Source organism: Gigantopelta aegis, chromosome 10 (assembly GCF_016097555.1).
Source record: "Gigantopelta aegis isolate Gae_Host chromosome 10, Gae_host_genome, whole genome shotgun sequence".
Lineage (NCBI taxonomy): Eukaryota > Metazoa > Mollusca > Gastropoda > Neomphalida > Peltospiridae > Gigantopelta > Gigantopelta aegis.
In genome coordinates, this window is record NC_054708.1 from 10,057,205 (window position 1) to 10,072,030 (window position 14,826).

At 39.5% G+C, this 14,826-nt stretch overlaps 1 protein-coding gene across 1 annotated transcript in view; it reads left to right on the plus strand.

The window, feature by feature from the left end:
• The first annotated feature begins 595 nt into the window (after positions 1-595).
• LOC121384645 (matrix metalloproteinase-21-like) overlaps positions 596-14,826 on the plus strand; it is a 53,546-nt gene continuing 39,315 nt past the window's right edge. The window contains exons 1-2 of the mRNA XM_041515120.1: positions 596-963; positions 13,639-14,390. Of these exons, the coding sequence (XP_041371054.1) occupies positions 14,211-14,390 (180 nt within the window). The 5' untranslated portion in view covers positions 596-963; positions 13,639-14,210. The remainder of the gene's footprint in view (positions 964-13,638; positions 14,391-14,826) is intronic.

Below are 14,826 nucleotides of genomic sequence, written 5' to 3' on the forward strand. Positions count from 1 at the left end.
AGATGGTTTCTTTTTTTCTTTGTTTGAATTCTTTTGAAATTCAATCTGGGCGTGATTGTTTTGTACGTGAGACAGTCGTAATCTTCCGCGACCTACTGCATTGTTAGCCCGTGTCCCGTATATCACGTTGCTGCATGATAAGCCCAACGCAAGAGATCATAACCCCGATACAAGACATTTCTGAGTCGGACAAAACACTCTAGCATCATCACATCGTCTGTGTGTGTGTGTGTGTGTGTGTGTGTGTGTGTGTGTGTGTGTGTGTGTGTATCTATATATATATATATATGTATATATTATACTATATACGATGTCTTCTTCTTAGCTTGTCTTTTTTCGGGAAGGCACGTCTGTGTGGCGGGAAACTTCGGCGGTGCTTCGCCGTGCAGGGTGCAATTCACGTGATGTACTACTGTGTCCGAAAATAAAATTATATGCGAGACGGAACAGATATTAGACGAGGCAGTGGTCCGCTTGGGGCATCTCGCGTAGACAGATGTGAACTCTCTCTACTGCGATCGACGGCTCATCTTTTTGGCATTGCGCCTAGCGTCTAATTGGAGCATGCGGCCGCGTTTAGACTTCCCCAAAAGCGCGTGCGTAGTGTCGTCTGCCTAACAATTTCATCGACACAGCAGCTGACAGTTCGGCGGTGTCGTGGCTGTCGTAGGATTTACTGAACATTTTGTTTACGTTACTGACAAATCACTGTTACTAGCAGCAAGTGGTTTCTTGTGTCTTTTAACAGAATCACCCCGGAGCATACATTGTTGTTATTGTAATAATTGTCTGTTTGGACTTCATCTGTGGATTAAAAACAAAGTGTGGATTTTCTGTGGTGTCCAGTAAGAGTTGTCCAGGAGTGGACTTTGTTGTCCAAGATCGGCGTGGTTGGTGTTCGTAGTGTTCCAGCGATCGGAATTGGTCACGGAAACCTGTTGCACACGTTTGAAGAGCCAGCAAGTAGGTTAACACAACACAGTTGTTATTTTCATACAATGACGTTCATTTACCGTTTAATTTCAGTCCATCTGATTAGCATGCATGACAAAGTTTTCATCACCGGTCTCAGTGGTATAATACTTAAGCAATGAGATTTAAAACTGGTACTGGTGGGTACTGGTTTTGCCTCCCTGTACCTACTCAGTGGGTAGGTGTAATACCACTACATCGATTTCTCTCTCACTAACCAGTAACAACAAACCACTAACCCATTGTCCTGGACAGACAGCCCAGGTCTAGCCGAGGTGTGTGCCCAGGACAGCGTTCTCAAAAATGAAACGGGTTTCCTCTCTGACTATATTTTTAAATTATCAAATATTTGACATCCAATAGCCGCCGATTGACAAATCAATGTGCTCATGTGCTGTTGTTAAACAAAACAAACTTGAATCTTGATTGCTTATAAGCACGATAATAACTATCAAAGAGGAAGGACTTTCCTTTGGCACTGTCCCTAACCCTAACCCTTATTTATGATAAGTATTTATAATGTTCTTTATACGTGACAGTGCCAAAGGAAAGCCCTACCTTAAAAGAAAACAAAGGTTTTCGTCATTGTTGTGATTCTTCAATCGGGGTCCGGTAGCAGGATGTAGCCTAGTAGTGATATGTTGAATATTTATATACATGTACAACGATAGACGTGTTCCATCTGGTTGAGTTGTGAGTATTTGACTTGTCGTGCGATGGGTAATAGGATCGATCGCCCTCGGTGAACCCATGGGATCCCCTTTCCCTTCCTCGTCTTAACCGGTATCCCGTGACTAATATATTAAAAGCCGTGTTATGTGCTGCAATGTCTGTGTGAGTGTGCATACCGAATACCCATTGCTGCAATTCGATAGTAGTCGGTGTCAGCGACGCGTTTCACGTCTTCACTACACCAAGAGTCGCAATTAAATGATTATAATTATATTAGGTAACAAATAATCATAAGTTTTAAAATGTCCTGATGTATTCCTAACATTTATTCTACTAATCCCTTCTCTATCCTTTTCTTTACATCCTTTCCCTTCTTTTTTTCTTACCTTTTCTTTTTCTTCCATTTTTCTTACCTTCCATTTCTTTTCTTTTTCTTCTCTTCCTTTTTTCCCCTTCTCTTCTCTTCTCCGCCGTTCCCTTCCCTTCCCTTTTCTAAACCTTACCTTTACTTCTTTTACCTGGGCGAGACGTAGCCCAGTGGTAAATCGCTCTCTTGATGCGCGGTCGGTTTAGGAACGATCCCCTTCAGTGGGCCCATTGCGCTATTTCTCGCTCCAGCCAGTGCACCACGACTAGTAAATCAAAGGTTGTGGTATGTGCTATCCTGTCTATGGGATGGTGCATATAAAAGATCCCTTGCTGCTAATCGGAAAGAGTAGCCCATGAAGTGGTGACAACGGGTTTCCTCCCTCAATATCTGTGTGGTCCTTCACCATATGTCCGACGCCATATAACCGTAAATAAAATGTGTTGAATGTGTCGTTAAATAAAACATTTCCTCCTTTTCCCTTCGCTGCCTTTCCCTTCCTTTTCCCTCATTCCCTTCCCTCTACCTCCCTTTCCTTCATTTCTCGTCCCTTTACTTTTCCCCTTCCATTTCCTTCCCTTCCTTTTCCCTCATTCCCTTCCCTCTACCTCCCTTTCCTTCATTTCTCGTCCCTTTACTTTTCCCCTTCCATTTCCTTCCCTTCCTTTTCCCTCATTCCCTTCCCTCTACCTCCCTTTCCTTCATTTCTCGTCCCTTTACTTTTCCCCTTCCATTTCCTTTCATTCCTTTTCCCTCATTCCCTTCCCTCTACCTCCCTTTCCTTCATTTCTCGTCCCTTTACTTTTCCCCTTCCATTTCCTTCCCTTCCTTTTCCCTCATTCCCTTCCCTCTACCTCCCTTTCCTTCATTTCTCGTCCCTTTACTTTTCCCCTTCCATTTCCTTCCCTTCCTTTTCCCTCATTCCCTTCCCTCTACCTCCCTTTCCTTCATTTCTCGTCCCTTTACTTTTCCCCTTCCATTTCCTTTCATTCCTTTTCCCTCATTCCCTTCCCTCTACCTCCCTTTCCTTCATTTCTCGTCCCTTTACTTTTCCCCTTCCATTTCCTTCCCTTCCTTTTCCCTCATTCCCTTCCCTCTACCTCCCTTTCCTTCATTTCTCGTCCCTTTACTTTTCCCCTTCCATTTCCTTCCCTTCCTTTTCCCTCATTCCCTTCCCTCTACCTCCCTTTCCTTCATTTCTCGTCCCTTTACTTTTCCCCTTCCATTTCCTTTCATTCCTTTTTAATCTAATATAGTCAGATTGATAATCCGTTTCTTCATATAAACTATTCCTGCCAATTTATTGCAAAGGTGTTTTTTTAATGTATTCTGTCCATTACGTAGGGCAGCACATACTGTTGTCTTAGTCGTAGTGCATATACGGTCTATCAACGAGCTCCACATTACCCACCTTAATAACCCTCACCCACCCTTCGGGATACAAAGACCTTAACCCAGCCCCGGCTTCTCTAGATGGAGGCATATTGGTTATTATTTTCCTAACTACCGGGTGGTATATGGAGGAGGGGGCCAGTTGTGAATTAGCGGTATTTTGATGGCCATGGCACCCCAGCCCATAGTTACATAGTTCAGGATATTAAAAGATCAGGAATGGCCTTCGACAATCTATTGTCCGCCTTTTTTCATGCTATGGAATTTACTACAATTTTTTTTTTTATATAGGCCGATTGTTTTCTAAATGTTCTAAATTTCCAAAACACTTTTGCTTTTTTTTTCTTACGTCAAATAAAACTGAAATTATTTACCAAAAACATTTTTATACGAGGATGGGACGGACTACAGTGTATTTTATTTAATGTTTGAATGATCATTGTTTTGGTGTATAATTCATTCCCAAAGACTCATTTGTTTGCGTGTACACTCTATTTCCTATTTTCCTTGTCTCTGGACAGATGCGCATCGAATTTATTTTGTTTCTCTATCGGCCGTTGGTTTCTTCTTTAAGGACGTAGACCAAGTGTCACCGTTACATTTTAGACACCTAATAGCCCATGATTAAAACAATGTGCTCAGATGCTAGCAGACTTATTTCCCTGCCATTCTATATGGGCGTTTGCTCTACAGAATATCAGAAGCAATGTCATGTATCAAGATTTATCTTTCAGCAGTTGTCAACAGAAAAGAAAGAAAGAAATGTTTTATTTAACGACGCACTCAACACATTGTATATACGGTTATATGGCGTCAGACATATGGTTATGGACCACACAGATATTGAGAGAGGAAACCCGCTGTCGCCACTTCATGGGCTACTTTTTTCGATTAGCAGCAAGGGATCTTTTATATGTACCATCCCACAGACGGGGTAGTACATACCACGGCCTTTGATATACCAGTCGTGGTGCACTGGCTGGAACGAGAAATAGCCCAATGGGCCCACCGACGAGGATCGATTCCAGACCGACTGCGCATCAAGCGAGTGCTTTACCACCGCCCCCCCCCCCCCCCCCCCCCCAGTTGTCAACAGAAGACAAACAAATCGGCGTATTACGCTGGTGTTAAAGGTCTATTATGTATTCGTATCCGTATTCGTATTTACTTGTCTCTCTTTTGTTCTCTTTTTTAACAAATTAATCGATCCCACTCCTGAATACAATAAATCGGCGTTTTACTCTGGTGTTAAAGGTCCGTATTCGTATTTACTTTTTTACTTTTACTTTTCTTTTTCTTTCTTTTTTAACAAATTAACCGATCCCACTGAAAATCGTTTAATAATTAACTCAACAATATGATGCAATTAGACGTAAGCAGCAGTTTCCATAATAATCCTTGTCTAAAATATGTAAAGTAGAAAATGCAAAGAGAAATCTACGTCCCATGTTTTGACAGCATGCATACTTAGCGCTGTTTAGTTTACCCCCATCGAAGAAGCACGAGTTGACATTGACGATTTGTATGCAAAACATGTACGCGCAAAACTATGATTATATCGGTCAGCCTTTAGTTTATAGATTTGTATAAGTTTGTAGTGCATATTTTCAGGGTGATACTGCAGCGTTCTCTCACTCACTCACTCAAGCTCTCTCTCTCTCTCTCTCTCTCTCTCTCTCTCTCTCTCTCTCTCTCTCTCTCTCTCTCCGATTTTATCCATATACCAGTAAGAAGACCTAGTGGAGTTATTGTTCCCCGCCCCAACTAGTGCAGCACGAAAGTGCATATAAAAGATCCTGTTCTTATTGGGAAAATGTAGCGGGTTTCCTCTCTAAGACTATAATTATGTCAAAATTACGAAATGTTTTACATCAAATAGCCGATGATTAATAAATCAATGTGCTCTAGTGGTTTCGTTAAACAAAAACAATATTTAACTTTAATGACATAATACGTAGTAATAGTACTTAGTAGTAGTAGCAGTAGTAGTCGTAGTCGTAGTGGTAGTAGTAGTGGTGCTGGTGGTGATAATATTAGTGGTAGTGGTATTAATTGCTAAAGTAGTAGTGATAGTAGTTACTGCAGCAGCAGTAGTAGTAGTTGTAGTATTAGTGGTAGTAGTAGTCGTAGTGGTGTTAATAGTCGTAGTAGTAACAGTATAATTGATATTCTACAAAGCATATGTCCCAATGCTTCAGTAACCACAAATATGATTACAATTATGGGTGAATTAATTGCGCACTTACGATTGAGCGATAACCTGGATATGATAGCGGCGAGGAAGTAATTAAATTACGTCTGATTAGGAGCGACTCGTTTTTAATAAGCACCGACGTGCGTTGGGCGGTAAAATCTCAGTGCTATACTTACGTCAAGCATTCTGTTTAGAAGAGGCGGGACGTAACCCAGTGGTAATTTAAAAGTTAAAGTTTGTTTTGTTTAACGACACCACTAAAGCACATTGATTTATTAATCATCGGCTATTGGATGTCGAACATTTTGACATAGTCAGAGAGGAAACCCGCTACATCTTTTCATTAGTAGTAAGGGATCGTTTATATGCACCATCCCACAGACAGGCTAGCACATACCACGCCTTTGATATACCAGTTGTGGTACACTGACTGGAACGAGAAATAACCCAAATGGGACCACCGACGGGGATCGATCCCAAACCGACCGCGCACCAAGCGAACGCTGAACCACTGGGCTACGTCCCATCCCCAGTGGTAGGGCGTCCGCTAGAACTTTAGCCTTTGTTTAGAAAGTAACCAGCCCCAAGTTCAGCCAGCAAACATGTCGCTAACGTTCGCCAAATATATTCGATTGGTTCCCGGTGTGGCCATTTGATTTACCATGAAGCGCATAAACCAGTTTAGCAGACGTTTTTCTGGTCGGTCTGGCTGAACTCTGCCCAGTGCGTAGCATCGGTGCAAAAATTGACCGCAAGAACATTATGAAAAAGTATCCTTTTAGTTTAAAAGTGCTGTTTTTGTCTGGCTTTAAAAAAAACCCACCATATTTTGTGCCATTTTTTCTCCTTTTTTTTCATTATTCTTTTTTATTGCCTCCAATTTATTTTAGTCTAGACCCGACATAGTCTGATAAATCTCCGTCATTCGAGTTACGTCAGTTTGATGGCAGATATATGTTTCAGACCAGATGTTTGTTTATACTTAGTTTCGTGCTTCTATCCAATCAAGGTTAAAGTACGCTGTTCTGGGCCCACACATCAGCTATTTGGACTGTCTAGCCAGGTGGTTAGCGAGAAGAGAAGTCGATGTACTCAGTGGTCGCATACCTACCCACTGAGTCGTTAAACTAGCCCCGAGTGGGAGACGGTACCGGGATGCGAACTCGGTACCTACCAGCCGTATGTCCGATGGCTTAACCACTACACCACCGAGGCCGGTATCGAACTGGGCGCGGTTCTGACTAAAAGCCGTCGTTCACGTTTGAAAGGTGATCGAAAAGTTCTCGATCTAAAACTAAGACTGGCTTAGCCCCGTGGGTTTAGTCCCGTGGGCTTACCTAGCAGACAGCTAATGTTCTGGGTAGGGGCCAGGATTTAACTCAGTCGGTTGAAAGAAAAATAAAGACATGTTTTATTTAACGACGCACTCAACACATTTTATTTACGGTTATATGGCGTCAGACATATGGTTAAGGACCACACAGCTATTGAGAGAGGAAACCCGCTGTCGCCACTTCATGGGCTACTCTTTCCGATTAGCAGCAAGGGATCTTTTATATGCACCATCCCACAGACAGGGTAATACATACCACGGCCTTTGATATACCAGTCGTGGTGCACTGGCTCAGTCGGTTGACTGCTTGCTTGAGGTGCATGCGTCGCAGGATCGAACCACCTCGGTGCATCCGTTCAACTGATTTTTTCTCTCTCTCGTTGCAACCAGTGCACCACAACTGGTCAAAGGCCGTGGTATGTGCTTTCCTGTCTGTGGGAAAGTGCATATAAAAGATCCCTTGCAGTATTAGAATTTTTTTTAGCGGGTTTCCTTTGATAACTATGTGTCAGAATTACTAAATGTTTGACATCCAATAGCCAATGATTAATTAATCAATGTGCCCCAGTGGTGTCGTTAAACAAAGCAAACGTTTTTTGTTTTGTTCTGGGTAGTCCCCTTGGAGGTCCATACACCTGTTTCACATACTAAGACTGTATCCTGATTGACACTCGAGTGTATTCTTATGAGATTCTATATCCTTACAGATACCTACTCTTTGTGACGGTGTCAGATGTCTGGATCAGGATAATCTGTGTCGGCGAGGGTACACTTTTTGTATCAGTCAGGATACAGTCTTTGTATCAGTTAGGATACACGTTGTATCAGGATACACTATTTGTATCAGTCAGGATACACTCAGCATTAATCAGGATATAATCTTTGTATCAGTCAGGATACACTCTTCGTATCAGTCGGAATACAGTCTGTGTTAGTCAGGATATACAGTCTTGGTATCCATTAGGATAACTCTCTCGATGTCTACCAGAATACTGCACTGTGATAATGTGAAAACTAAGCTTGTCTTATATATTTTAAATTTCGACTTGGAAACCAGTGTGTGGTACAAAATCCGAAAATAAAACAGTGTTATACTGGAAGATCCAGCAATGAGATCACAAGTAAGGAAGAAAATAAGTGAAATAAATAATACAAAAATACATACCTCAGGTAAAAGTGCATCTCGCTTCGATAGATAACGCCGAAACTGGGTACGTAATAAAGCATTTAGTAAAGATTACATGTTGTCAGTCGTGTTGCTCCGATATTAATAGCCCCTGGAGCAGATAATAGCCATGTATTTCTCATATTAATAGCCACGCAGGTCAGATATTAATAGTCAGGTACTTCTCACATTAATAGCCACGCAGGTCAGATATTAATAGTCAGGTACTTCTCACATTAATAGCCACGCAAATCCAGTGTTAGTACGGCAGTCCAGAAAGTGTTTTGCTTTTTTTTTTATTGTTTAACCATTTAACAGACCATCAATATTAATTTACCTTTGATATCCTTTGGCTAAACTCGTGATCCAGTCCCAAGTTCAGCCAACTAACGTTTCGCTAGCGTTCGCGAACTATTTGATTGGTTTCCGACGTGGCCATTTAATTTACCGTGAAGCGCATTTATAAACCAGTCTAGCGGACGTTTTTCTGCTAGGTTTGTCTGAAGTCAGTCCTGGTAACATATAAATGTATTATGCTCTGTTTAAATTACCCCAAACAAGGAGCTGTTTCACTGTGTTCTATTACAAAGTAATTAAATGTAATAAATAAATAATAATAATAATTTTTAAAACATTATTTTGTGAGATAATCATTGGTACCATGAGAAAGAATATATAGTAGGGATCGTCAAATGTATAACATTATTTGATCTGTAATCACGAACAAAATATAACATTTTATTTTTGACATGACTATGTAGTACTCACCAAATCAAAGAACACCCGTTTGTGGAAACAATCAGAACCACGCCAATTGATATCCTTTGTGGAAACAATCAGAACCACGCCGATTGATATCCTTTGTGGAAACAATCAGAACCACGCCGATTGATATCCTTTGTGGAAACAATCAGAACCACGCCAATTGATATCCTTTGTGGAAACAACCAGAACCACGCCAATTGATATCCTTTGAACTCTGCCTTGTGCGGAGATGCGATTTATGATTTATGAGTTACGATAACTGTTTTGCCGTTCAGATTCCATAAAACTAATCCAAGTATGGATCTGTAGCCCTACGCCCCACCGCCCCGAAACAAAATATATTACACTCACCATGATGCAATAATAGAAGCAATAAAAAAATCAACAAAAACATCATCTGACCAACAAGATAAAAAAAACCTAATCGCCTTTTTCAAATAAATAAATAAATCAATCAATCAATCAATCAATTAATCAATCAATTAATCAATCGATATATTGTACAAAAACGCCCCAAATAGAGTCGGTACAAAATTCATACATATGATGTCACACGACGTACAAAAACCACCGATATGTTAATATATGCAACTAAACAGAATATACATTTACATGGATTACTACCAGATTACTATCGTTAAAGAAAAAAATCCTTTGCTGTTTTGGGAAGGGAGGCTGTGGATGCAAAAATAGGTATATGACTCTTAAAAAAGAAGAATGAAACTGTTGGTAAATGAAACTTTACCGCTGAGGCTTGGCCAACAGTATCAAAGACTTGGAAAGCTTTCGACAACTATCTTGACCTTTTTTTTTTAAAAAGAGTGAGATAACGCTTCTACGAAATGCGCCTGGTGCGAGAGGATCTTGATTTAAAGATTATCTCGGGGTGTCGTATCTCCGAGCCATCTTGTTACCGTAATCGGCGCCTATCTGTGTTCCCCGCACTATGTCATCATCCCGAGCACTCCACGAGGATGAGTTGCCCCCAACAGGTCGTCTTCACGTGGAAAGTATCATAGTGATATACTAACTCGTAGTATATGGTATGTGTCAAATATCGTAATCATGTACGTACTGTGTATGTCAAATAACGTGTTGATATACGTGCATGTGTGACATATCGTAGTAATGTACGTATATATGTTGAATATCTTAATGATGTACGTATGCATGTGAAATATCCTATATATTATGTGAAATGTAGTTATGATATACGTGTGCGTGTCAAATATATTAATAATGTACGTATGTATGCTAAATATCTTAATGATGTACGAATGTATGAGAGATATGCTATATATTATGTGCATATGTGACATATTGCACGTATGTAATATATTACGTCGAATAGCATAATATGTATCTTTGTATGTAAAATTATACAGGCGACAAAATTTAAAAGTGTTAGGTAATCGCAAGTCGGTACACGTGATTTTTACATAGTTAACCGATTGTTCGGTTACGTGAATTATATTTGCCTAACCTGTGAGCTCAAACTTGCATTGCACTTACATTTTAATGACAGTGTTTGCAGCTAATACCGTAAATTTAAGTAAAATAAAATATGAAATAAAATTATTGTATTCTGTTTGTTTGATACCTGGTAAAGTGACTTTCAAAACATGTAACGGTTTACCACGTAACCGATTGACGGTTCACGACAATTTAAATGTACGTAACCAACACGCGAATAGAACGACTGTTCGCGTGAAATATTGTGCCATTAAATATCATTACGATATACGTGCAAATGTGACATATCGTAATAAAGTACGTATATATGTTAAATGTAATGATATAAGTGAATATGTGAAATATAATGAAGCACGTCTATATTTAAAATATTGTAATTATGTACGTGTGTATATGAAATATAACGGTGTACATATATATATTTAAAATATTGCAATGAGGTACATGTTTATATAAAATATAACGATGTACATGTAACATATTTAACAGTAATATAAATCGTATACTTGTATATATACAAAATAGCGTGGGTCATCCTGGGACATGTGTCTCGGCTATTATCATACACTAAGTCTATTTAGTTTATACACAAAGCCAAGTACATGTATTAAGTTTTGCACAGATGAAGAAAGGTAACAGATGTCTCCAAGAAAACACTTGACGCAAATGAAGAAGGAAATAATGACTGATTGATGTAGTTTAACTAAGGTTAGGCCTAAAACAATGTTTCCGGGAACAAGCCAGCTTTAAAAAAAATAATTAAAAAATCCCCACACGTTTTTACTCATTTTATTTACATATTAATGATAAAAAATCGGAAAAAAATAAATACACTGAAAAACTAAATGGTAGTCTTTGTTTCCTAGGTAGGGTCGGAAAGACTTTTTTTTATGTCTTACAAATAAACAAAACCTAGGTCCGATTTGCTATTACGACCGGTTAAATGATATAAAATAAAGTATTGCTCTCAATAACAGGACCGTGCTTGGTCTAAAAAAAAAAAACACTGGGGTGGGGGGAAAGGTTGCTGAGACAATCCGGGACAGTAATATAGTATATAGGGTTATCTTTAGCTGGAAGTGAAATTTAACCTAGATTGGGCGCTTTTTCTTACTTTTCTGGGGAGGAACTCTCCCCTGCTCACTCCCACTTCCGTTAATTATGGCCCTGAAAGGTACTGCCGACTAAGAGAGACGTGTTAACGACTATAATTACATACTAAATATGGTTTTCTTCATAAAATATTAGTGGCTGTATAATTCATTCATTCATTCATTCATATTAAATATGTTTCTGATTGTCCAAATGTTTGTACTAGTTCAAACTTCATTTTTATTTCCTAAAAATAACATTTTACGTACGAAATTATTTGGAGACCAATTCCAGTTTGGGCTTCTTACAAACATTAAGACGATCAGAAACACATTAAATATACAGACACTTATATTCTAAGCAAATTTTTTTATTTAATATGTAATTTTGGTCGTTAAAAAGATTTTATTAGTGGAACCATCTTACAGTGCAACAAACTCAGGACAGTCCCTTGAAAGACTACGAGTGAAAATTGCCAAATGTTTGACATTCAATAGCCGATGATTAATAAATGTGTTCTAGTGGTGTCGTTAAACAAAACTAACTTTATTTATAATGCGCAATCTATGATAATGCTAATGGGAGCTGTAATAGTTAAATAGTCCGAATAACTTTTAATATTTAATATGTGTCTGTCTCACACGCACACACACATGCACGGAAAGGGAGAGAGACAGCTAGAGAGAGAGAAAGAGACAGACGGAGAGAGAGAGAGAGAGAGAGAGAGAGAGAGAGAGAGAGAGAGAGAGAGAGAGAGAGAGAGAGAGAGAGAGAGAGAGAGAGAGAGAGAGAGAGAAAGAGAGAGAGAGAGAGATTAATGGCATGACAAAACTTTCTGCTTGTTCCTAGCGTTGCTTCGCTAGCTGGCGAGTGTACATAGTCGCCTCGGGACATGCGATTACTACGTCCATAATACTATTATTACTACTACAACACGTGGATTCTTAACAGTAACGGACGAGCACGCAGGTATATATATTCATCCTACCTGAGTCACCCGCGCTAGCAACACTTGGCTTGTGCCCAGCCCATTACGCCGTAGACAGCTCAACAACATTGCCTCTTTGACCGAGGGGTTCAAAAAGCTACCAAAGGTCGGTCGCTGTACACACACACTCTCCACGGCGCTCGCTTTGCCAGCCTTGTAATCTATGGTCATCATTCACCGGCGCGTGGCTTCCTCCACAGATAAACATATTGTACCCCATTTACCAGTTGGCTTTTATCAGTTCTTGCCTCTTTTCTTCAGCCTGATGCAGCTAACATGTATCTCAGTATCTGTGCCCTACATCGACGTGTGTGTCTGTCTGTCTGTGTATGTATATCATTATTATTATTATTATTATTATTATTATTATTATATATATATATATATATATATATATATATATATATATATATATATATATATATATATATGCAGTGGATGATACTGTGCCGATTGAGAAACTTGCTTGAAGCGGCAGTGATCTCTTTATTACAGCAGACGATAGAACCACCAAGGCGGGACAGTAGTCTGCGGAACAGTTGGTTTCTTTGATACAAGAGATATAACAGTTGAGAGGAAAGGGCGAGACAGAGGGAGAGAGAGAGAGAGAGAGAGAGAGAGAGAGAGAGAGAGAGAGAGAGAGAGAGATAGAGCGAGAGAAAGAGCATTGGGTATACCACCGACACGAACGCTCTGGGAAGCTTTACCGATAGCCGGACGATTATGTGGATCTATCTGATTAGGTTTTTATCGACGACGTATAATCATGTTTATTCAGCGTCGTTCGGCACCGAATGCCAGATGCGTGTAATACCATTGTTCGGCTGTAACTGTGGCTAAATGTGCTTCTCGGATCCCCTGCTAAAGGTTACGTTCTCCAGACAGTTGAATCTAGCGTTAACGTTTTTCCCACTGTCACAAATATGTGTTTGATATGGGCTGTGTTTTATTGTGGATGGATTTCCTTTCGTCTGCTTCTGTTTGGTTAGCAAAGGAGTTTCAGTGTTTATATATTTACAATCATTGTTTATATATATATATATATATATATATATATATATATACACACACACACACACACACACACACACACACACACACACACACACATATATATATATATATATATATATATATATATATATATATATATATACTGTATATGTAGATGCCTGCATATATAATTTGACAGATTTCATTCAATGGTTGTAATTTCTTTTTGCAGGAAAAAGGGAGTGTCACACCTACGTCAGCGACATTTTGCGATTGACTGACAAGCAGCTACTATAAATACATCCGCTCGACTAAGTCAAAAAAGTCCTCGAACAGTCCAAATGCTGTGTACAAAATCATGTTTCCACCTCTTAGTTTTACAAGTGTCTTCGCGGATTGGCGACTTCACACATAGAGCATCGTGCTGGAAGACGCAACACAAGGACCTCAGTAAAGCACAAACTAAAAGTTTACCCAACGGAGGGAACTAAATCACTTACGCTGTGTAATCTGTGAGAGTGTGATAACAAAGGGAACTATATCAGCAGTTGAGATAAACTACTAAAGAGTTCTATCAACAAGGGGACGTAGGTCACTTCATCAGAGGACCTAATCTGTTCGATCAACACGTGTACTCGGATCATTCGTACGGTGAAACTAAAAGTAGGAGAAACTGGGATTTAAGTTCTGGGACTTACTTGTTCCTACAACAATAAGAAAATAAGGAAGAAGATCTAATTTATAATTGTATAAAACACACGATCCGCTACAGCGTCTGATGACCACAGGATCGCACTGACGGGTATGGCTGTGATAACAATGAACAAATTGAGATTAAAATTCCTCTGCGGACTGCACGTTTTGACGTTGTGTACTCTGGTGATGGGAGAACCGTTTTACCAATTCCGAGACCACCGGGATCAACTCAAGTACATGCGGAAGACGGATAAGAAGAATGTCGTCAAGAGTCAGGATGATGCCGAGGTAAGCAATGTCACTAGACACAAATATTACTTCTTTTAGTTTTAAAGTACTGTACATGGTCCTCGATATACCAGACTCAATCTCTAATGACGCCACACGCATACAATTTGTATGGCGTTGTCATGACATCTCAGACTCTATTAGAGTCTCGAGTCTAGACTCTAAAAGTTTTATAAGCACCAGGCCAGGTTGGAACTTAAAGGTTCTTGCTTAGAATGAGGTCTTACCTTGTCATTAAGTTATGATTAACCAAATTAGCCATTTGCTAATTTTTATTCAAAATAGCTACAGCATTTAGTATATGGCTAATGCAAGTTTGTTTAAATTAGTCACTTTTCAACAGTTTTCAAAGAAATGTTTTACAAATCTCACCATTTAAGGGGAACTATCACGGTCACTCACCATCATACTCCTCTGAGACTAGTTCAAGAAGAGT